Source organism: Mya arenaria, chromosome 2 (assembly GCF_026914265.1).
Source record: "Mya arenaria isolate MELC-2E11 chromosome 2, ASM2691426v1".
Lineage (NCBI taxonomy): Eukaryota > Metazoa > Mollusca > Bivalvia > Myida > Myidae > Mya > Mya arenaria.
The window spans coordinates 18,342,524-18,367,616 of NC_069123.1; the positions used below are offsets into that span (position 1 = coordinate 18,342,524).

The following is a 25,093-nucleotide window of genomic DNA, read 5'->3' on the forward strand; positions in this document are numbered from 1 at the left end:
TGACCGTCATGACCTTTGACTCTATGAACTCAAAATCCAGAGTCATCAGCTGGTCACCAGAAACCTAAATGTCAAGTTTGAGGGCCATGGGTGCAGGCATTGTCAAGTTATCACAAGACAAGTTTTTTTCGTTCAAGGTCACTGTGACTTTGACCTTTGACCCGATGACCACTTAAATCATAAGGGGTCATCTACAAGTCAGATGCAACTCCAAGTTAAGTTTGAAGGCCATGGGTTCAGGCATTATTGAGTTATCACTCGGACAACCTTTTACCATTCAAGATCACTGGGACCTTGACCTTTGGCTCTATAATCCTAAATCAATAAGGGTGATCTACTGGTCAGGCTTAACATCCATGTCAAGTTTAATGATCATAGGTTCAGGCATTGTTGAGATAATCAGTGGGGGAAGATTTGTTAACTCTTTTGCGTTAAAGGTTACTGTGACATTGACCTTGGCCTGATGACCCCCAAAGTCAATTGGGGTCATCTACTGGGCAGGCCCAACCTTCATGTCAAGTTTGATGACCATACGTCCAAGAATTGTCGAGTTTGCTTTCAAGGTCACTGTGACCTTGACTTTTGACCCCTAAAATCAATAGGGGCCATCTACTGGTCAGGCCCAACATCCATGTCAAGTTTTGAGGGCCATGGGTGCAGGCATTGTTGAGTTATCACTTGGACAACCTTTTATCATTCAAGGTCACTGTGACCTTGACCTTTGGCCCAATGACCCCTAAAATTAATATGGACAATCTTCTGGCCGGGCTCAACCTCCAAATCAAGTTTGAGGGCCATGGTTGCAGCCATTGTCAAGTTATCACTTGGATAACCTTTTACCATTCCAGGTCACTGTGACCTTGACCTTTGGCCCAATGACCCCTTAAATCAATAGGGACCATCTTCTGGCCAGGCCCAATCTCCAAGTCAAGTTTGAGGGCCATGGGTGCAGGCATTGTCGAGTTATCACTCGGACAACCTTTTACCATTCCAGGTCACTGTGACCTTGACCTTTGGCCAGATGACCCCCAAAAACCATAGGGGTCATCTCCTGGTCAGGCCAATTCTCCAAGTCAAGTTTGAGGGCCATGGGTGCAGGCATTGTTGAGTAATCAATCGGACAACCTTTTACCATTCAAGGTCACTGTGACCTTGACCTTTGGCCCAATGACCCCCAAAAACAATAGGGGTCATCTACTGGTCAGGCCCAACCTCCAAGTCAAGTTTGAGGGCCATGGGTGCAGGCATTGTCACGTTATCACTCGGACAACCTTTTACCATTCAAGGTCACTGTGACCTTGACCTTTGGTCTGATGACCCCCAAAACAATAGGGGTCATCTCCTGGTCAGGCCCAACCTCCATGTCAAGTTTGAGGGCCATAGGTGCAGGCATTGTGGAGTTATCACTCGGACAAGCTTTAAAATTGTTTTACCATTAAAGGTCACTGTGACCTTGACCTTTGACCCGATGACCCCCGAAATCAATAGGGGTCATCTACTGGTCAGGCCCAACCTTCATGTGAAGTTTGATGACCATACGTCTAGGAATTGTTGAGTTATCACTCGGACAAGCTTTGGTCTACCGACGGACCGACCGACCGACTGACCGACCGACATACCGACATGCCTGTGCAAAGCAATATACCCCTCTTCTTCGAAGGGGGGCATAATTAACTTCCAGACTAAATTTGAGCCTTCTAACGCAAAACAAAGCGGATATCAGAAATCCACAATGTGAGAACTAAGAATTATCACTTTAAATAAGTGTGCTGGACTTCTGCTTACACAACCAATGAGTTCTGCCAGGGGCTGGAGCAATATTGCAACGTATGAACTTGTGGCTGGTGCATAGCTCTTTAGAAATGTAATTAATTTATGCAAACTTATTAGTCAAACTGAATACTGCGGTAACTTCTGTAAATCATTTAATGTAATCTAAACCTTAACTGCTGAATACTTAGGCTCTCATTTTACCACAATACTTTTAGTGCAATAAAAAAATTAATTTATCTTTGAGTGAATCAATCCCTTTTAAATAAATGTGCTCAATCCAACTTTTTTGTAAAATAACTTTATACTTTTCTGTATTGTCAAAGGTCAAGGTAATAGGTCACAGGCCGGTTTAAACTTGTATGGATGTAAGGAAAACGTAACACTAGCTTTGAATGAAAATAGGGCATTTATTAACGCCATAAAAATGATTTTACAAAATAATGTTAAATGAAACATAAAAGTCAATGGCATGTGTATAATAACATTTCCCTAAAAACATATCTGGGTGGACCAATCCGCCACGAGGAGAATCCTTCGCCGCCACCCAGTTATACTTATAGAATGCTGGACCTTTGTAATGAGGAAGATGCAACTAAAACACAATACAGAAAATATGTGGATAAAGAAGATGGGGCAATGGATGACTTCACTTGATGCATTCAGGAAGTGATAGAGTACTGTAAATAGAAAACAACATGGAAAAGTCGGATCAAAAATATTGATTGAAAATAAAAGTGCTCAAAATTTTCTAATAATGGTAACCATGATGATCTTGACATTTGACCTTAAAATGAATAGGGGTCATCTTCTGATCATGACCAATGTGCATATCAAGGTTGCAAAGTCCTTCAACGTCATGAACGACTTGTTTTGTCTGCACATAACCATCTTCTAAATTTGACCTAGATTTTATCAATTCAACCCATTTTGGGCCAAATTTGTAAGCTCTAGAGTTTACAATATTAAACAATTATCAAACTTAGTGACATACTTTTGAACCCACAATACTGTAAATCTAAAATGACCCAATTTTTAGAGGATTAAACATTTTTACCAAGTTTCAATGATTTTGGACTAAAATTTTTGGCCTCAAGAGTGCTTAAAAAACCAAATTTGGACAACAAACAACAGGCTGACAAATATCATCCAATGGTCAGTCCTAAAAGCTTAATCACCCTGAGCAATTCAAGATCAGGTGAGCTTAAAAAACATGGAAAGAAACCTGAATTTTAAATAATTATTACGTATTACACAATGATAATGTGGGTAACTAAAGTCTGTCAACTCCTTATCAACTAATTCTTTTCTAAACCCCTTAACACTTTCATAACAATAGCATTTCATTAAAGTATAACATATTTTATTAAGATTGATACAAAACTGTGATTATGGCACACGTAGATGCTTACAACAAAGTTGCTTCATAATATCTTAGGGCATACATAGAGCAAATTTGGCTGTGCCTTAATCAGTTGATGAAAGTTACAACCACAATGGCACTACTGTCTTTTCATGTCAATCCAGGGGTAGATCAGGTGTCCTTGTAGCAAATTCTTCACAATTGTACTCCAGCTATAGTGTTGTCTGCTACTGTCTGGTTTCCATGTAAGATTCATGGTTCCTTTTAAACTTGGTCTTGTTCCCTGTAAATACATCACCATGAACTATTTTAGATAAAGAAAAGGCAGATTCTTTACAAGTGCATCACTCATAATTGTATGACATGGAATCAATTGCCTCATTCGGAACTCCTTGGCCATTTTCCATCTAAAACAACCTTGGGTGTATGCCGGTGCATCAGTAAAGTAGTTCCTAAATTTTTTAATAATAGTATTCATTAATTGTAGTGTTTTAACATGTATGTTGTAAATCTAATTTAAAATTGTTTGCCAAGAAAGTGAATTATTGCATAAACTAGAGCTATCACTGAAGGTGATTAATACCCCCGAACGCCGCCCTGATATGAAATTGCAGTCAACTATTTGGAAAGCCAACCTATAAACGACAACTTTATTTTATGGACTATCGTCAGGTATTCATTTTTTGATTATGTTTTTAAAAGTTAGAAAAAAAGGTTTTAAACAATATCAGTGATGCTAATACTGAGATGTAAATACTGATATATTTGATGTTCTAAAGCACAGAATATATGATTGCCTATGACCATCTATAAATGAGTTAAGTTACTTTTTTTCAAGTTATGCTCCGGACAAGAAAAAAGTAACAAAGGGCAATAACTCTGTAATAAGCTGAAATAGAATTGCAGTTCCTGTACACTGCACTTCCCCTCATTATGATCTATCACTGTATGAAGCTTTATTAAATTCCATCCAATAGTTTTCAAGTTATGCTCCGGACAAGAAAAGGTAACAAAGGGTAGTTACTCTGTAATTAGCTGAAATAGAATTGCAGTTCCTGTACACTGCACTTCCTCTCATTATGATCTATCACTGTATGAAGCTTTATTAAATTCCATCCAATAGTTTTCAAGTTATGCTCCGGACAAGAAAAAGTAACAAAGGACAGTAACTCTGTAATTAGCTGAAATAGAATTAGGGTTCCTGTACACTGCACTTCCTCTCATTATGATCTATCACTGTATGAAGTTTTATTAAATTCCATCCAATAGTTTTGAAGTTATGCTCCGGACAAGAAAAAAGTAACGAAGGGCAATAACTCTGTGATTGGCTGAAATAGAATTACGGTTCCTGTACACTGCACTTATTCTAATTATGATCTATCACTGTCTGAAGTTTTATTAAATTCCATCCAATAGTTTTAAAGTTATGCTCCGGACAAGAAAAAAGTAACAAAGGGCAATAACTCTGTGATTGGCTGAAATAGAATTACGGTTCCTGTACACTGCACTTCCTCTCATTATGATCTATCACTGTATGAAGTTTTATTAAATTCCATCCAATAGTTTTGAAGTTATGCTCCGGACAAGAAAAAGTAACAAAGGGCAGTAACTCTGTAATTAGCTGAAATAGAATCGCGATTCCTGTACACTGCACTTTTGCTCATTATGATCTTTCACTGTATGAAGCTTTATTAAATTCAATAGTTTTCAAGTAATGCTCGGGACATAAAAAAATATTAAAGGCCATAACTCTGTAATAAGCTAAAATAGAGTTATGGTTCTTGTGCACTGCACTTCCTCTCATTGTGCTTTACCATTGTATGAAGTTTCAATAAATTCCATCTAGTAGTTTGCAAGTTAATTTCTGGAAAAAAAAATTTGACAGCAAAAAAAACAAATAAAGGGCAATAACTCAGTAATTACATTAAGTAGAGTTATGGTTCTTGAACACTGCACTTCCTCTCATTGTGCTTTACCATTGTATGAAGTTCCAATGAATTCCATCCAGTACTTTTCAAGTTATACTCCAGACAAAAACAAGAGCTGTCACAGTATGTGACGAATGCCCCCGAATGTGACATTGACCTACGAACAAGGTCAGTACATGAAAAGTTTATCTTGCCTTTACGTGTCAAATACATATGGCAAGTTATTTTAAATTGCCTCTGAACATAAAAAAAATACCACCCATACTTCACAACCTACACTGTTATGTCCTTATATTCAGAATTCCCTTGTGAATAAACACTTAGTGTATCTTTCACCTTAGAGGTTGGGACATGGGTCTTGCACACGACACGTTGTCTTCAAATGTGGAACACATGTAGCAAGTGATTTTAAAATCTGTCCATACAAGGGAAAGTAACAGCCCTGACACGACAACCTACACTCTATGTCCTTATATGCAGCACTCTATTGTGAATTAACACTAAGTGTGACCTTGACCTTTGAGGTAGGGACACGGGTCTTGCACGCGACACGTCGTCTTGGTATGTGAAACACATGTGTCAAGTTTTTTTAAAATCTGTCCATACAAGGGAAAGTTACAGCCCGGACACGGCAACCTATACTCTATGTCCTAATATGCAGCACTCCATTGTGAATAAACACTAAGTGTGACCTTGACCTTTGAAGTAGGGACACGGCTCTTGCACGCGACACGTCGTCTTGGTATGTGGAACACATGTGGCAAGTTATTTTAAAATCTGTCCATACAAGGGAAAGTTACAGCACGGACACGACAACCTATACTCCATGTCGTTATATGCAGCACTCCATTGTAAATAAACTCTAAGTGTGACCTTGACCTTTGAGGTAGGGACACGGGTCTTGCACGTGACACGTCGTCTTGGTATGAGGAACACATGTGGCAAGTTATTTCAAAATCTGTCCATACAAGGGAAAGTTACAGCCCGGACACGACAACCTGTACTCTATGTCCTTATATGCAGCACTCCATTGTGAATAAACACTAAGTGTGACCTTGACCTTTGAGGTAGGGACACGGGTCTTGCACGCAGCACGTCGTCTTGGTATGTGGTACACATGTGGCAAGTTATTTTAAAATCTGTCCATACAAGAGAAAGTTACAGCCCGGACACGACAACCTATACTCTATGTCCTTATATGCAGCACTCCATTGTGAATAAATACCAAGTGTGACCTTGACCTTTGAGGTAGGGACACGGGTCTTGCACGCGACACGTCGTCTTGGTATGTGGAACACATGTGGCAAGTTATTTTAAAATCTGTCCATACAAGGGAAAGTTACAGCCCGGACACGACAACCTGTACTCTATGTCCTTATATGCAGCACTCCATTGTGAATAAACACTAAGTGTGACCTTGACCTTTGAGGTAGGGACAAGGGTCTTGCACGCGACACGTCGTCTTGGTATGTGGTACACATGTGGCAAGTTATTTTAAAATCTATCCATACAAGAGAAAGTTACAGCCCGGACACGACAACCTATACTCTATGTCGTTATATGCAGCACTCCATTGTGAATAAACACTAAGTGTGACCTTGACCTTTGAGGTAGGGACACGAGTCTTGCACGCCACACGTCGTCTTGGTATGTGGAACACATGTGGCAAGTTATTTTAAAATCTGTCCATACAAGGGAAAGTTACAGAGCCGGACGGACGGACGGACGGACGGTGCGATTTTAATATGCCCACCTTCGGGGGCATAAAAAGTAACAAAGGGCAATAACTCAGTAATAAGCAAGAATAGAGTTATGGTTATTGTACACTGCACTTCCTCTCATAATGCTCTACCATTGTATGAAGTTTAACACAATTCCATCCAGTAGTTTTTAAGTTATGCTCCGGACAAGGTAAATTGCAACGGACCGATGACAAACCGCCAAACCGACGGACCAACCGACCGACCACAGGGTGACTCCAATATACCCCCTTCATTGTCGGGGGTATAATAATTAAGATTCCCAAGAGCAATAATATTAAGTTTAACTGCTAAGTTTAAATTTAAATTACAAGCAATCTACTTGCAGTGTAGTTAAAAATGTAAATATTTCTGACATTGTAAACCGTATATATACATCTGAGGTTGTTTTCGATGGAACCTGGCCAAGGAGCTGTGATTGCATTTGTCTTCGTTAACTTCAAACATTCTTAAAAATTAAGTTAATGAAACTTAGAATCAAACACAGTAAAAATAATAAAAGTCACAAACATACGAGCAAAGTGGAGGTTACAGCATGTTTGAAGGGCATGGAGATTTCAAGTCAGCATGCAAAGCTAAACTGTGTTTTTTCACACTGACGGTGTGGTATAAGAAATGATTAAGCAATTTGTTCTTATCATATGGCCACTTTTAAAATACCTGACTATTTCAAACTAATCTAATGTTTAGATAACTAGAACTCCGCGAGTCGGATGTGTCGCCTGACGAATTATTTACTGTCGACATTATAGCTGTTAGATTGGCATTTTATTCATTTATAGACAATGATGTTGCCATTTAACTTTCAAGTGTAGGTGGCATTTGAACTGAAGGTAACAACGTTAAGCCAGAAGCAAGCAATTGGTTATATAAGCAAAAATGAGCACAATAAATACTGAAGTCAATGACATTGAGAAATAATTTGAAGATAATGGATTAATACGTTTTCAGGTGTGAAATGAGCATCTCTGTCTTGCTTCTGTCTAAACTGCTATCCCGACCTGTTTATGATGGCTGAAGTAAGACTCCAATTCACCAACAGACAAAATTTAAGCTTGAAAATTAACAAAGGGCAATAACTCTAAAAATATGGCAGCAAGAGTTACGGTTCTTGTGCACTGCACTTGCCCTCAATGAGATCTATCTAGCTATGAAGTTTCAAGTTGATACCTCTTATATTCTTCAAGATATGCCCCGGACAAAACTTTAAGCATGAAAAATAACAAAGGGCAATAACTCTAAAAATATGGAAGCAAGAGTAACAGTTCTTATGCACTGCACTTGCCCTCAATTAGATCTATCTACATATGAAATTTCAAGTTGATACCACTAATAGTTTAGGAGATATACCCAGGACAAGCGAAAATGGGACGCGGACGCCGCCGTTGACGCCGCCGACAAAAGTAATCCCTATATGTCGTCTTTTCAGGCGACACAAAAATGTGGTGAGTTTTCATTGACTGTCAGTATAAATATCCATGAAATATTTGAGTTAGCTGATTCTTTATCATGATAGCCTGGTTGTGCTTTTGTCTGCTGCTGGTTTTCATACCTTGTTCAGTCCCTTGCAGATAGATCAGGACAAGTAAAGATCCATGCAGACAAGTTGGAATTATAACTGGGCAAGTAATGAAATTGTCCGAAATAAAAATTTCCAAAATATAATTCTAGCTAGCTTTTTCGTAAAGGTGTCATTATAATTTATGATATACTAGTGCACAATATGGTGACTGGTTAAAAATTGATGTCCGATACTTGTGTTAAGAGCATGTTTGTTTCAACTAGCATAACCAGTCATATCATTTCCATTTTATAAATTACTTTTTGATCTTCACATTAAAATATGTAAACATATGATTCATGAATAATTATGTAGAATGTTTGGTCATTTTCATGTAAAAAATGCAAAGCTAGAAAAGAAAAGGCTTCCACATGAATAAATGAAGAAAACATCAAGCTTTATTGTTTTTATCTTATTTGAGAATGTTACAAAAAAATTTGGGCAAGTACATTTTGGTCAAATTTAGCAAAACAAATATTTATGACTGTGGTGTATGCAGTGAGCAAAAAGAATGTGTTTTTTTCACAAAGCCATCACTGAAGGTGCAGCTTTTTGTATTTCAGAGTGGTTGAAACCTCAACTTTGCTCGTCTTCTTATGGTCACTATTTTGAAACTCAACCATGCATGGCAGTTATGGATGGAACACGAACCAATATTATTTGTAAGGCTTTTATTGCAAAACTGGCAAAATTCTAAGGTGCGCAGTGACCTTGACCTTGAGCCTGACACCCAGATCTTGCACGTGACATGTCATCATTTTATGATGGTCACTACTGTGAAAATAAGTTATCGCTAGACATGAACAACTATCATCAGTAAAGCTTATATAGCGAAACTGACAAAGTTCTAAGGCATGCAGTGACCTTAAAGCTAGGGACCCTGGTCTTCAAAAAAAACATGTTGTCAACTTATGGTACCAGTAGTCCCTTCTGGCAAATTATTTCGAAATCCAACCATGAATCACAAAGGTATGGATGGGCCATGAAAGCTCGACATACAGACAAATACAAAGACACATGTGATTCGTATATAGCCCTTACCTTACCATTAAGCATATATGCAGGGCCCATGATTGTTGACTTCAAGTGTGTGGGAGCAATGAACTACTATGTAAGGACCTGAGACTTGCACTTGACATATCCAGAGATGAGGACCTGCATATTGCACCCAAAATTTTTGCTTTTATGTGCCAAGCATCTGTGCAATGTTTTGTTTTGTTTTCAAATTCCTCCTTTACATGATAATGTACAGGCCTGATGTGCCAACCTTCACATTTTGTGCATTTCATTATGTAACCTCTTACTGTGACCTTGACCTCCAGGCTAGTGACATATGCACCACTCTTTTTGTGCCAAACACATGAAGCATGTTATCTGAAAATCCCCCATGCATATCATAGTAACAGTCCGGACTGACCACCTGTACTGTATTTGCATATATGCAGCATTCCAAAATAATAGACCTCTCAGTGTGGCATTGACCTTCAAGGTACATGTAGGGTCAAGGATCTTGCGCACAATATGTCATCTTTATGTGCCGAAAACCTATGCCACTTTATCCTAATTCCCCTGTTGCATGATATATAACAGTGCTGACATGACCACCTAAACAGCATTCCAAAATCTTTAACCTCAAAGTGAGACCTTGACTTTCGAGGTAAGGATGCGAATCTTGCAGATGAGTTATTGCCTATTTGTGTAGAACATCTGTCCCACTTTTAATTTCAAAATCTCCGCCTGCCTAATAAAATTAGGGATGTGGTTCTTGCATGAGACACATCATTTTAAGTTTGGAACACTTGTGACATGTTATTTCACAATCACCCTCTGCATGACAAAGTTACAGCTTGGACAATACAACCTATACATTATATATATATGCAGCATTCCATTATGATTTGAAAGTCCCCTGTAATTGACAATGTTACAGCCCTGACATGACCAACAATACTCTGTGCATTATTATAATTATTTTTATAATTATTTTTATAACTAACCTATTAGAGTGACCACAACTTTTAAAGAGATTTTAAAATACCCCAATTTATGACAAAGTAACAATTTGGACACAACCACTCGTTCCCTATGTGCCTATATGCAGAATTCTACAATGATTTTCCTGTGTGAACTTGGCCTATTGAGATAAGGACGTGCATCTTGCAAGCCACATGTTTATTTGAGTGCCTTTTATAAGTGCCAGACTATTTCAAAATCGCGCTTTGCATGACAAAGATACAGCCCCGGCACAAAAAAGATGGCAAAAGAATGGACGTTTCGATTTTTGGGGCATAAAAATTGTAGCACAAACCTGCATATACAGCACTAGGTAATCTTTTTCAAAACATCCAGCAATTAAGACAGCTTTATCTGAAAAGAAAATTATAGGAAATAGTCAATAAACATTTACCATTTAATTACAAATACGAAATTGCAACAAGAGCACAGCAGAGCAAACATCAACTCTCGTCTATTTGCTTTTCAATTGAAAAATGGGGCATAGCTCAACAATTATTTATACCAGAGTTATGGGTCTTGCAATACATGTGTGTATTGTCTCTGTACCAAGTTTGTACCATTTGTGTATCTTAAACGGTTTCTGGATTTTTTTTTCTTAGAAGCTAACAATATTTTTTTTTAACATGAACATTATTTTTGATTGACCAATGAGAAAAGTTGATAAATTTCAACTAAAAATAAAATGTGTTTTTCAACTGGCCATTGATAGAAAAGTATTATTTTCAACTGACCAATGAGAGTTGTTGAGCCTATCATCCACAGACAGACTGACCACCAGGGAGTTGAAGTGATGTGGTACCTCAATCTCGTCACAACGCCTTGTACGGTCAACACCACCACACGCAACTGAAATAGTCATTTGTTTTACACATGCTTTACTGATGATAGCGGTTCATGGCTAGTCCACATACTTTTTTCATATAACAAACTCATCAGGCTTGTGATACTGTAAAATGATATAAATTATTTTCTTTCGACACATTTTTTATTTTGACTTGGTATTTGACAATGTGTTTGAAAGAGTTAACACAGTATAAAAAGTGAATTTTGCTTCCTTATAACCAGTACTTACAAAGGTACTAACATACCATTACATGAAATACTCTCATAAGGCTCTTAAGATTATATACTATAAATTACTTATTTTTAGTGTCAGTCTATTATTCGCAATTTCTAAAAAAATCCATCAGCTTGCATATTTAAAACTTGTGAAATACCAATCGTCTGATGTTTACCACAAAAAGAAAATTAAAACCTAGAAAATTAGACAAAATCAAGAATATCGTGAAAAAGGACACCAAGTTATTAAATGGATTTCAAGAAATACTAACCACAGAGAACACCACATAATACAGTCCAGTAGTGGGAAGTAGAAACAAGAGAACTGTGAACAGCAGCGTCCCAACAAACAGTTGGTCAGCATCGTATACAGCTGAGTCAACTCTCTGTCGGAGAACATTCCACTTTTTCCCCCGGAATAACCGCCATAAAGACCCAAGGGCATACACTTGTAGGCGGTATAATCTGAAATCATAAGTGCAAGAGAAAATGTAGGTAATCTAAGGTTCTTTTATGGTGGCATGGCTTTAGTTTGATCTACTCAATGGTATCAACACAGCTAACATACTAGAGTAATCATCTCACTGTAAGTCACAATTTTACATTTTTCTGATTAAATTTAAAGCTGCACTTTCACAGATTGAACGTTTTGACAACTTTTTTATTCTTTGTCTTGGAACGAGCCAATTTATTCGAAAATGCATGGAAACAAGTAATATAAGACTACTGGCAAAAAATCAGAACGCAGATTTTCATATTTGAGTTCAAAAATTGATTATTTATGCATTTTCCTTAAACCTTTAGTAACGGTTTAAGATGTAAAACATTAATTTTTGAACAGAAATATAAAAATCTGCAATCTGACCTTTTGTCACCAGTCTTATATCACATTTTACAGATATTTACACAAAAATTGGCTCATTCCAGGACAAAAAATAAAGAAGTTGTCAAAACGGTAAATCTGTGAGAGTGCAGCTTTAATGTGCTTTTTCATCATTTTCTTAGTGACACTGAAAATGACAAAAATTTTGTCGCTGCAAGGCTCATTGCAGTATACATCAATACACATTGTAAAAACAAATTATTGAGTGTTACTTTATTCTTCATTCAAAATAAAGTTCTAACTTCTCAAATATTTTAGTCACTCTGAATACTACAACAGCCAATCCACTAAACAAGGTTGACCACTGATCAGAAGACCATCAATTACCTTGCAGCATACACATAGAAGCAGTAGATGTGGATGGTCATGGTTGCAAAGATGTCTTGGAAGAGAGCCAGTTGTACGGTGAGACCCCAAACCCCAGACATAGACCCGTAATAGAGCAAGCTGCCCAGCACTGGACGCAGGATGGACAAGTACACTGTGCAAAAGTAGTGAGTCCATTTTTAGATTTAATTTGTACTAGGGCATAAAATGTATATAGTATTTATTTTGAAAAAAAAAAATGGGCAATCTGAACAGAATTAAACTCTTCAAAATGTGTATTTTTCTGGCTTTATTTTACAAGTTTCTTTTGGCTTAAACACTGATTATGTTATTTAATATACAGTACAGAAAGTGTAATACTATTCTGTATTTTATTACCGTAGGTTTATGGAAGCATTTTCGCATGGCGGCCTCTAACTAGTCATTTAATTCAATTTCATATTAACATTTTTGAAAACTAAACATTTATTTCATATCAACACATTATGTAAGTTGTTAAAAATATTAAGCCACAACAGCTGAATAACCAAAGACTACCTACCAGTCCAAAGGTAGATATGGTACTGAAAGAATTTTCCAAGGAAGTGTGTAAGAGGACTATTTAGCTTCAGACCGGCAGGGGCTCCCATCAACCACTCTAGCAAGGCCCGCAACTCTTCAGCTACTCTCTGAGAAATAAATGGACTACAATAAAGCTGCACTCTCACAGATTGAACATTTTGACCACTTTTTTTATTTTTTGGCTTGGAACGAGCCAATTTTTGCGAAAAACCATGGAAACCAGTTACATATGACTGCTGACAAAAAATTAGAGGGCAGATTTTTATATTCAAGTTCAAAAATTGATGATTTATGCATTTTTCTTAAACTGTTAGTAACGGCTTTAGCCATAAAACATTAATTTTCGAACGGAAATATGAAAATCTGCAATCTGATCTTTTGTCAGCAATCTTTTATCATTGGTTTGCAGATATTTACGCAAAGAATCGCCCTTTCCAAGACAAAAAATAAAAAAAAGTTGTTAAAATGGTATATCTGTGAGAGTGCAGCTCTAAGACCTGGTGAAGTCCTAAGGATTTCTGAGTTACATAAAGCATTTTCCAGAAAGTGTCGTGGGCAACAATTGGGGGCACTTGAGGTGGACAATACGCTCATCAGCCACTAAAGCAGGGCCAATAAATTCCCCAGCTACTACAGAGAAATATATTTTGGTATGTATAAAACATAAGAGTGGCAAGCACCCATGGGGAGTTTTCACTGGAACAATTTATTATCCTTGACTTGGTAATGATATACCATCTATCAGAATAAATTTGATTAGCTGTTTTTCTGTCTGTGTTTACATATTCTTGTTTTGTTGTCTTGACTTGTAAAAAAACAGTATTACAAAGGAGGGCTGACAGGTCATTACTTTGAGTAAAATCGGCATCTATGTACTATGTACTTACATCTCCATAAGCCATGCAGATATTAGCCAGGTTTTGAGCAGTGCTTCCAGACACTAGGAAATACATGAGCACCAACCCCAGAGCAGAGTCCAGAATCTGACAGGCCAACACATTGTTTAATCTGGAAGAGTAGCAAATATTCTGTAAAACAGATGAACAAATGCCAGCTGATTTGACCTGATGATCTCAAAAGCAATAGAGGTCATCTACTGGTCATGCCCAACCTCCAGGTCAAGTTTTAGGACTGTTGGTGCGGGCATTGTAAAGTTATCAATCAAACAAGATTTTCACATTCACGGTAATTATCAACCATTTGACAATAGGGGTCATCTACCCATTACATCCACCCTCCATGTCAAGTTTGAGGACCATAGATCAATGCATTTTCTACTTATCACACGGACAAGCTTTTTGCATTCTGACCTTTGACCTGATGACCTCAAAATCAATAGGGGTCATTAACTGATCACACCCAACTTTCATGTCCAGTTTGAGGACCATAGATCATTGAGGACCATTGGACAAGCTTTTCACATTCAAGGTCACCCTGACCTTGCCTTCAACCAGATGACCTGAAAACCACTATGGGTTATCTTCTCTTCACACCCAACCTCCATGATAAGTTTAAGGACCATAGGTCCATGCATTGATTAGTTATCACATGGATAAGCTTTAAGCATTCAAGGTCACTATCAAGCTACATGTATCACTCGGTCAACCGACATAACGACCAACCTACAGACCAACTGACATATGCAAAGTAATATACCCCCTCTTCTTTGAAGTGGGCCAAAGTAAATGTTAACAATTACATGGCAGTGCAAAGCATCATTTTTAAGAAAAAATATATATGAATTTCTCATGTTTGATAACATGTATTTATTTACCTTAGGTCTTCCAAAGGCGTGATATTCTTCGAGTTTCTGGCTTGTGCTATTCTGCCTGAGTGAGACCCTAACTCCGTAATAAACACCGGAGGACTAAGAAGGGTTGCAAATAATGATGTTTCATTTTTATCTCTGAAATATGGAGTAGGAATTGCACTTATTGAATTGCCATGTACAGTAAAACTGCTTTCGCTCGAGGACGCCGGGGTCCGAGCTGAAACCTTGAGGGAACCGATGTTTCGAACGACCAGAGTTTCAATTTTCCAGTCTGTTATGAAATATCTTTTAATGTTTTTTAAGTTTGAAGTCTTCAAAACGACTGTTTACTACGACACCGATTTTGTGTTGTGTTGTGGAAATCGCTCAAATGTTCAAAGGCTGTCATATACTGAATGTAAATGACAGGTTATGCGTTAACAGTGATAAACAGTTTTTCACACCTTATCAAAATTCTCTTTAACTGTCGTTTTTACAACTTGCAAAATCATCTAGCAATTGTTTGTTTATTTTGGAACACGCGTTCAGGAAAAAAAGTGAAATTTTTTGTGCATGATTTGTGTATTTTGGACCGGCTATAGAATTTGACTCCTCGACTTAGTGAGGTTTCGATGCAGCGTCAGTATATTTTATATGAAAATAGATGGAAAAATGTTCGGGACCAAGCTCTAACCTTGAGGGATTGCCGGTTCTCGAATAACCCCCTGTTCGAATGACCGCAGTTAAACTGTACCCTAACAATGGATTAATACATAATCAGTAGTTTTTTAAAATTGGAAGGAAAGAAACTCATATTAGCATTAAATGAAAATTCTTGTCTTAAAATCCATTCAATTAAAGACTACTTCAATGAACTTAAATTTCATTGAAATGAATAAATGTGTTTAGACTTAAAACTAAACAAGAATATATATATATATATATATATGTTGTTGATTCTGCTTCTTAGAATTGTGAAAATTAAGATACAATCAATCAATATTTCGTACCTTTTTGAAGGCTTTCCAAGTTTCCAAAATGGAACATACAATATCGCCAACAGTGCAAAAAGTGCAGCTGTAAATTTATTGCTATATTTTAAGTTCACCTTCTTTCCACAATATGAATGGAGATTTTCTTGAACTTCAAATGCAGATAGTATAGATCTTGCTGATTCTAACACCTTTACCAATGAAGTGATATTGTCTAACTGTTCAAGCAGTGTATCTTGTACCTTGTCTGTTAAAACTGCTGAACTAAGAATTTCTGCTGGATCATAGATAATGCATGTGCATAACACTTCCTTTCCTGACCTATAAACTTTACAATTTATATCTCCTGCACTGTTTCTACCAATCACTATCCAGTCTGTGTGTCTTTTATTGACTGTTTTTTCACTTGAATTGTTTCCCATCCAGAATCCAACCAATGGTAAACTACCTTGAAGTTGATTGGCTAATACTACATCACCTGACGAGGCACTGATGTAAGCTGATTGGTTATTGTTATTCACATGACCAAATAGAAAAGCTTCACCTTGGAGACACAGTTCATGGGGAATGTATACCTTCCAAATCTCCATCATAGCTTCTTTAATACTAAAAAGCAAAAAGGAAAAACATCTTTAGGCAATTAACATGATGTGGTTTGTTTCCCTAATTGCAGCCTAAAATTTAGAATCTGATCATTTATAGCCAGAGAAATGGGCCTTGCTACACAATACATGTAAATATGAGGTATGAAATTAAACAATTTTCAAACAGTTTCATTATCGGGGTATGAACCCATTAGGGCTGGTCAAAGTGTGTGGAGTCTGAAGGACTCCACGCATACTTTGTCCAGCCAAATTACGTTCATATCCCCGATAATGACATCAACCTCGCAATTCATTACTTATACTTACACCAATAGTTCATTATTTCATTCAATAATTGATAAAAAAAATACTTCGTTTCATTTAAGAAAACCTTTCAGTAACTCTTTCCAACCCATTCTGTAAATAGAACGACCCGACTGTAACCAGAAGCATTTTTTCAAATGACGTCACAAAAAACGCGGGAAAAGATCAGCCACTTGAAATCACTTTTACACGTAAAATTCAAACACTTATGGCAACAATTTATTTAAAATTTAAAATATAATACTTTCTAAAAGGATGATTTATATTTTACAGGACCTGCTGACACAATTTACAAAAAATAACAAGATCAATATTTTTCATGTATATTGTTATGCAATGAATTGCGATCCGAACATATCCAAAGATGTTGCGTTCATCGATTGATAAATGCAATTGCCGAAAGGCAGTTCATTTAAGGAATGGAAGTTGAGGTGTAAATATTGTATGGTGTAAGTTAACTTCCCCAAAAAACAATATTTCTTTCTTCTATATCAATTGAAATGGCCGGGGCTGCATATAACAATCTTCCTCTTGGCTACTTTGACAATTGATTGGTATCAAATAATTACTAAAATGATTTAAGTGAAAACAATAATTGTTCAATTGATGATAAATGAACAAAGATTGGACTTCTTTATTCTTACTTTGCTTTACAATTGTGCCACCCCAATGGCAGCTCCACCACTTATTGGCGGTGCAAAAGATGGGCTGTTGACACTTCTGTGGTGCAGCCGTGCCTTTTTGTTTTCTTGTACACACATGAGTGTGACCTGCATTTTCTCTGATGTTTTTATTAAATGGAATTTTCTGAAATTTGAGGATGTGGTACCATGTAAGAACACTTTTACTACAGGTCGGGTACTTTTTCGTTTCAAAATTGTGCAACCTGCGGCTTGAATCAGGAGAAAAGCCCCTGGCACCACAGTTAGCATAATATTGAAACAAAATCGTAGCCAACCTAGAGTAAAAATATTCTTACACGGTTCCACATTCTAAAAAATATCAGGTAAAATATATCATAAGTCATTCTCACAAGTAAACAAAAAGGCACAGATGCACCACGCAAGTGTCAGCAGACCATATTCTTTGCACCATTCGGCATTGGTAAGTGGTAGAGCTGACATTTAGTAGGCGTGTTCACTGTTGCCGCCTGTTATATAGGATATTTAGTATTCTGTATTACAATGGAAGACTAGGAACTTGGAATTTATTTTCATAGACTCCTCTTACATAGCTGTTGAGTTTTATTTGAACTCAAACCCCAAAATACTATTTTTTTACCTGGACTGTATCTTTAATTTAATAGAAGTAGAAAAATTATCCTATTAAACATACAGTAAAAAAAGTGGTCTGCTGCCTTATGACAACCGGGTTCCAGTTGAGTGTAACCTTAATCGTTTTGACACGAAAATACATGATATTATGAGATTATTTTTTTCGAAGAGTAATTTATATTTCACTGCATGCTCAAATAAAACATTAAATTCAGCATCTTTAAAATACTAACATAATATTACTGTTGAACCCTGGTCTATTGAGAAATTTACGTGCCTTCTTGCTTGTGGCAGGGAACCGGAAGTGATGTACCCTTCTTCAGACGGGAACCAGCATGTAAACAACAACAACCACGTCAACCGTTCTCTAAAATAACACTTAAAATCAAATTTCTTACTCACTCACAAACCAGGTAATTATTGTGTAGTTTGCGCGTAGCGTTTGTACATATAACTAACCTTAACACGCAAAAAAACGCCCTGTTTTTTTATTTTGTACCGACTGCTTGTGTAAGAAAATCAGTAAATCGAGTTATACAAGATTCCGGATATACAGTAACTAGTCAGAATGATTTACATCGGCATGGAACTCATAAGTAGGAACATCTCCCAACAGTTGCTTGTTCTGTATGCATAAGATATGGCCTGTTGTCAATACTGAATGAATCTTGGCCATATGGTATTTCTGATTTCAGTCATTCAATCTGGGCTGGACATTACACAGTCTGGTCCCTAGTGTCTGCAAATTTCTTCGTCTTCCAATGATACTTCATGACCGTTTGGAAAGTTTGAGCTGCATAGTTATTTATTCTGGTCTGCATGGTGTACTAATTTTGGCTTCATTGGTGATTATACGCATAGTACCTTGCAACATGTGTATAAAGATTCTGTTTAAATATCAGCTAGTTCTGGCCTTCATAACTGTAAATCTTGCACACACGATACATTTTTTTTTTTATGTTCCCATTCATAGAACAGGACATATTATATTTTGCCTGCAGCTTAAAGGCAGGCTGTTGTGCGGGCGGCATCCAGTACGTTGTCAGCTCATTTACTTAAAGGCCTACAGTAGTCAAAATTAACACAAGCCCTTAAGCCCTGCGCTGGTAAAATGTCATACAGGCTTGCTTAAATTCTGAATTTTATAAAGCGGGCTTGTTAAAAAATTTGATGCCAAGCAATAGTAAAAGATTTCGGTCTTGTTCATCATCCAAAAGTCTAATTTAGATGACTAAGCCTAATATTGTCCAATCATCATCAAATTTGGTCAGAGTGTGTATGCATTATATCTTGGACAAGCTGATAACCAGCCATAATGCTCTAGTCTCTCTTGAACCTCTGAGGAACCTTTTTTATAAGTTTGTCTGACATATTGTTCATTACATTATTAACATGACTTGTATATATTTTTTCTTTCAAACCCTTATAAATATACAATCCCTTGTGAATAGTAGATGATTATTTGAATCATATAGAATAATTGTAGTTACATATACAACATATTCATGAAATGCATTTTATACTCTCTTTTTCAGAACTGTCATAAAACTGACTTAATCAACTGCTTAAAACACACCCTGGTCACCATGACGTCTCCACCAGAGAAACTAAGATCTAATTTGTCATCATTTTCGGCTGCTTTGTTATATGGCACCTGTTCAGTTGGAATAGCATTCGTCAACAAGCTTTTGATGACAACATTTCGATTTGATTATCCCGTTTTCATCATGGCGGCACAGATGGGCTTTACAATTATAGTACTTGAACTCTTGAGCTTGATAAATGTGATAAATATGCCAAAATTTACTCTTGAAAGAGGGAGAATGTTCGCACTACCTGCCTTATTCTATGGAATAAATTCTGTGTTAGCACTCAGTGCATTAAGTCATATGAACCTTGCTCTTTATGGAGTAATGAAAAGATGTGTTCCTTTAGTCACAATGATATTATCAGTTTTCATATTGAAAAAAGGCTGGCCATCTAAATTGACAATATCATCAATACTTGTTCTTACACTTGGGTGTATTTTCGCAGGTAAGTCTTTTTCAAACATTTTAAAACTTTAACAAACTTTAATAAAGGTATTAGGTAATGAGGAAACCATCCTTTTCTTTTTTTAAGTCTTATTCATTCCTTTAAACAGTCAAGAAAAAGATATATGACTTGTGTAATAATATTTGATAGAAACTATGATACCAGATTCAAATACAAACAAAGTTTTGATGTAATGATATACCCCAATTTCCTCAAGCTATCATTTACCGTTATATTAGCTACAAACTATTTTATTTCTTATTTTCATTTATAAAACTCTTTTTTTTTTATAAATTATATGGTTGAAGAAAACTGTCTAACCAGTCACTGCAGTTCACTCTAAGTATTCATGCTTGTATACATTGAATCATGATAAATGTGTACATTTTTCCATCTTTCAGGATTTGGTGACTTGACATTCAGCCCAGTTGGATATGCTTGCGGTGCACTGAGTAACATAGCCCAGTCTCTCTACCTGCTTCTCGTGCAACGAGCAACAAATGGAAAGTTGTCTATAGTAGAATCTCTTCAACTTAACAGCATCAATACACTGCCCTTTTTGGCACTATTTGCCTTAGCAAATGGAGAAATATCACAGATGCAGAGTTACGAACAATTTTCATCCCTGTCATTTCTACTAGTTTTTTTTCTCACTATAAGTTTAGGATGTTTATTGAACTATTCTTTATTTCTATGTACAAGCATGACGTCTGCTTTGACTACAAGTGTTGTTGGTGGAATAAAGGCTCTAGCTCAAACCCTAATAGGAATTTTCACGTTTGGAGGTGTAAGTCATAATCTTTCTACTCTTGTCGGAATCTCAATGAGTGTTTTTGGGGGTCTTGGCTATATTTATGCAAAGTATCGAGAAAATGTTGTCAAGAAATCAGTAGATTTGAGAAAAATCATGAGTTTCTCAACAGCAGAAGATCTGAAAGTGATGAAAGAGCCAAACGGATTTGATGCTATAAGAAATGGCTCTGTCGTTATTGAAGTTCACAAGCATGATAAATAATAAGAAGGATTAATTTTTGGAGTTATGGCGAGGGAATATGTACTGTGAAGGTTCTGATTTAGATAATAAACTAAAATTGGGTAGAAGACAGATTCCTTTTTGAAAAATAACATTGTGGTACAGGTCTTTTCCAAGATCTTTTACCCAAATATGGATGATTTTGACGAATAGGCATGGATAAGAATCTGACAATGAATACTCTCTAAACCTTACAGTATTGATCTTATACATTCCACATGGCATCATTGATTCCAAAGAGATTATATTTTTGATAAATTGTTTATTTATACAAACGAAATCCACAGGAATCATGTTATTTTCATTTTATTCTCAAATTTGTGTTAATTTAGTTTTAAATATTTGTATAATGTTGGAGGGATTTAAACATTGGGGTTCTTTTTGTAGGCTTATAATTACGAACAAGTATTTAATAAATTCTACACACATGACATTACTAAATCCAATTCCGCTATACTATGTTAAAGAAATAAGTGCGTTTGTTGGTCACACTTTAATGCCTGTTTTAAAAAATTGTGAGGTGCAACTTTATGCAAGCAACTGGGAATACAACCCCACTGATCAACCGACTACCATTATATCTCTTTTAATTAACACTTTACAAGGGTTGAATTTTAATGTTGAATAACATTTATCACATATTTAGGGACTTGCCATAAGACACGTTTGCTTCATAATCCAAAATAATCATGGTGGCTATTGGTTATTGCGTTTTGAATCTTATTTACTGTATTTGTCCTGTATTTTAATTCTGTTTGTGATGTGTTAATAATCGTTATCATTTTATGATTTTATCACTTATGTTGCTTTTCTGTTTCTGAATTCATGCTGTTATGATATATGATATCACGAATTACATATTACTGCATGCCATGATATGTTTTTGAAATATTTTTTTAAAACTAACTTCAATTAATTGCACAATAGTTGCTTGTATTATGTTCATGATTTTATGTAAAGATAAGTTTCTGTGCCTGAGATTTATGAATTGCAATGTACATGTATGTACTGTATGTTGTGTGGTTAATCCTTATTTGGGTGAATATATTTCCATTGTATTTATTTACATACATATACACATATCAACAGTTTTATGGAATTCAGTATTGATTGTTTTTTTTTACATTTCTCTAGAATTCAGTATTAATTCCTCAAAGAGGTTTTTACAATTTGTATAATCATTTTTCATCGTATTTTATTTATTTAAGATTAAATCATTTACATGTTGTCAAATGATATTTTTTGTTGAAAATCCCTTGTGCCTTAGTAGAGTACATGTAGGTTTACATTCAGTTGAAAACTTTTGCTCAGAGTAGGTGTATATGAAGATATAATCTGGTGATTTATAAACAGCGCATTATTGTCTGTGATTTTTTATATACTTGGGGTCCTGTTTCATTGAAGGATCAAAGTTGTATCTTCAATAATCTTAAATCTGACTAAATGTCATAAATATTATGCCAATTAGTTATTTTTATTTCCTCAACTTTGTGTTTAAATTGAGTAACTGACACAATTGACATGTACAATATGTATCAATATACCGAACTTATGACACTAAGATAATTTCAAATAACTACTGTGAAATAAATTTAGCCCCTGTATCTGTTTAGGGTTTTTTAGTGCATATACCTATGGTATTCAACTTGTTGATATTCATAATTCCATTATACATTATTTCTTTAGTCTGCATTTCTTCTTAAAATGCAATTTCAGTACTTTGTAAGTCCACATTACCCTTTTTAATGCCATGCTTTAATTTGTTAGTCATCATTTTCTTAAATAATGCTACCGTAAATGACTGGGTATTAGATGCACTTTTTTCCCTCAGATATCGATGTAAAAAAATGCCTGCGTCTAATAACCAGTAACAAGCTTTTGAACTTTTTTCTGAGGTCGATTTCAGGCCGAGAGTTTGTTTAGATTTATGTAGAAAGGGACGTTACTCGCGTCATATCGATCAAGTATATACGGGTTAAAACGGCAGTTGAAGATCGGGATACGGTATATCGTAAGACGTTTATAATTTAATTGAAATATTGTACGATTTAAATTATTAAATATTATTTTGAATAAAACAATAATTAAACATGCATATAAAAAAGCTAAGTTTGGCACTGTTAAAATATTTTTTGTCAGTTGTACGATAAGGTGTGAAAATTTCGCACTGCCTTTAGACGTTTAAAATACAAATACTACAAACTGATGCGATAATGTACTTGTTTCTTCACACTTTTCCACATTCTTTATTCTTTTCTGCAGGTGAACAAACTGAGAACAAACCAGTACAATATAAGCTTTTGCATAACTTTACTTTTCATTCTCGACAGGTTATGGTTTACAATATACCGTCAGAGAGAAATCTTACAAATAGTCATAAAAGGTACTTTTCAGTGCCAACCAGAAACAAATTGTCACACTTAGTACTTTTCAGTGCCTATCCTAACATGAAACGAATAAAAATGAACATATTTTGCATTATCATTGTATGGTTTTAAAGATAACCATCGCCATTTTCACGAAAAAAATAAATTCGTCACTGTCAACAAACATGGTTGCCAAGATTGGCAGACAATTTTGACATTTTTTCTATGCGTCCTTTAACCCAAAACATAGATAAATATTTTTTCTTAGATTTTTCACGGATTTTTTTGCCAGCGTCTAATACCCCCTATCGTCTTATACCCAGTCATTTACCGTAGCATTAATTATTTTGTTTATCTATTTTTAACCAGGTTTTCAACGAAAACCGGGTTATTAGAATGAGGAATGAGGTTGTCGTTGGGGGGGGGGGGGGGCGTCAAACATTGGTTTCTGCTCAATAACTTTAGTTAGCATTGATAGATATTGATGAAACTTGGTGTGTAGGTAGCTTATGGGAAGAGCTAGCTTGGGATTGCTTTTGAAGGGTGTGTGGCTAAGGTCAAGGTCACTGTTACTAAAAATAGAAAAATGGTTTCTGCCCAATAACTTTAGTTAGGATTGATAAATATTGACGAAACTTGGTGTGTAAGTTGCTTATGTGAAGAGCTAGCTTGGGATTGCTTTTGAGTGGGGAGGGGCTAAGGTCAAGGTCACTATTACTTAAAATAGAAAAATGGTCAAGGTCACTGTTACTTAAAATAGAAAAATGGTTTCTGCCCAATAAATTTAGTTAGCATTGACAGATATTGATGAAACTTGGTGTGTAGGTAGCTTATGTGAAGAGCTAGCTTGGGATTGCTTTTGAGGGGGGTGGGGCTAAGGTCAAGGTCGCCTGTTACTAAAAATAGAAAAATGGTTTCTGCCCAATAACTTTAGTTAGGATTGATAGATATTGACGAAAGTTGGTGTGTATGTAGCTTATGTGAAGAGCTAGCTTGGGATTGCTATTGAGGGGGGAGGGGCTAAGGTCAAGGTCACTGTAACTTAAAATAGAAAAATGGTTTCTGCCCAATAACTTTAGGTAGCATTGACCGATATTGATGAAACTTGGTGTGTAAGTTGCTTATGTGAAGAGCTAGCTTGGGATTGCTTTTGAGTGGGGAGGGGCTAAGGTCACGGTCACTATTACTTAAAATAGAAAAATGGTCAAGGTCACTGTTACGTAAAATAGAAAAATGGTTTCTGCCCAATAACTTTAGTTAGCATTGACCGATATTGATGAAACTTAGAGCGAAGGTTATAGCTTATGTGAAGAGCTAGCTTGGGAGTTGGGGTCAAGGTCACTGTTCCTAAAAGTTTCTGCCCAACAACTTAGTTAGAATTGATGGATAGTGAGGAATCTTAGTGTGAATATAGCTTATATGAAGCTGCAGATTGAACGTGCTCATACAACAAATTAATTGGCTTTAATTTCTGATTGCCCATAACAAAAACCTGGTTTCGTTGCATT

At 36.1% G+C, this 25,093-nt stretch overlaps 2 protein-coding genes across 6 annotated transcripts; one reads left to right on the forward strand and one right to left on the reverse strand.

Moving 5' to 3' along the window:
- Window positions 1–2,160: 2,160 nt before the first annotated feature.
- Window positions 2,161–18,267, reverse strand: LOC128218875 (phosphatidylinositol N-acetylglucosaminyltransferase subunit Q-like). Of its 4 annotated transcripts, none has more exons than XM_052926641.1 (10): window positions 18,214–18,267; window positions 15,989–16,576; window positions 15,003–15,134; window positions 14,116–14,236; window positions 13,209–13,335; window positions 12,668–12,821; window positions 11,730–11,922; window positions 11,130–11,244; window positions 10,691–10,749; window positions 2,161–3,416 (listed from the first exon to the last, which is right to left on the reverse strand). In XM_052926641.1, exons 2-10 carry the CDS (start codon window positions 16,561–16,563, stop codon window positions 3,273–3,275), a joined length of 1,620 nt encoding a protein of 539 aa, XP_052782601.1. In that variant the 5' UTR covers window positions 16,564–16,576; window positions 18,214–18,267; the 3' UTR covers window positions 2,161–3,272. The 4 variants fall into 4 exon arrangements, with proteins under 4 accessions (XP_052782601.1, XP_052782592.1, XP_052782583.1 ...); XM_052926632.1 differs by having other exon boundaries at window positions 18,160–18,246; XM_052926623.1 differs by lacking the exon at window positions 18,214–18,267 and adding an exon at window positions 17,523–17,674.
- A 215-nt stretch (window positions 18,268–18,482) lies between these two features.
- LOC128218895 (uncharacterized) lies at window positions 18,483–22,823 on the forward strand. 2 transcript variants are annotated; one of them, XM_052926658.1, is made up of 3 exons: window positions 18,483–18,565; window positions 19,688–20,186; window positions 20,588–22,823. In XM_052926658.1, exons 2-3 carry the CDS (start codon window positions 19,739–19,741, stop codon window positions 21,199–21,201), a joined length of 1,062 nt encoding a protein of 353 aa, XP_052782618.1. In that variant the 5' UTR covers window positions 18,483–18,565; window positions 19,688–19,738; the 3' UTR covers window positions 21,202–22,823. The 2 variants fall into 2 exon arrangements, with proteins under 2 accessions (XP_052782618.1, XP_052782626.1); XM_052926666.1 differs by lacking the exon at window positions 18,483–18,565 and adding an exon at window positions 18,953–18,997.
- Window positions 22,824–25,093: the final 2,270 nt, after the last annotated feature.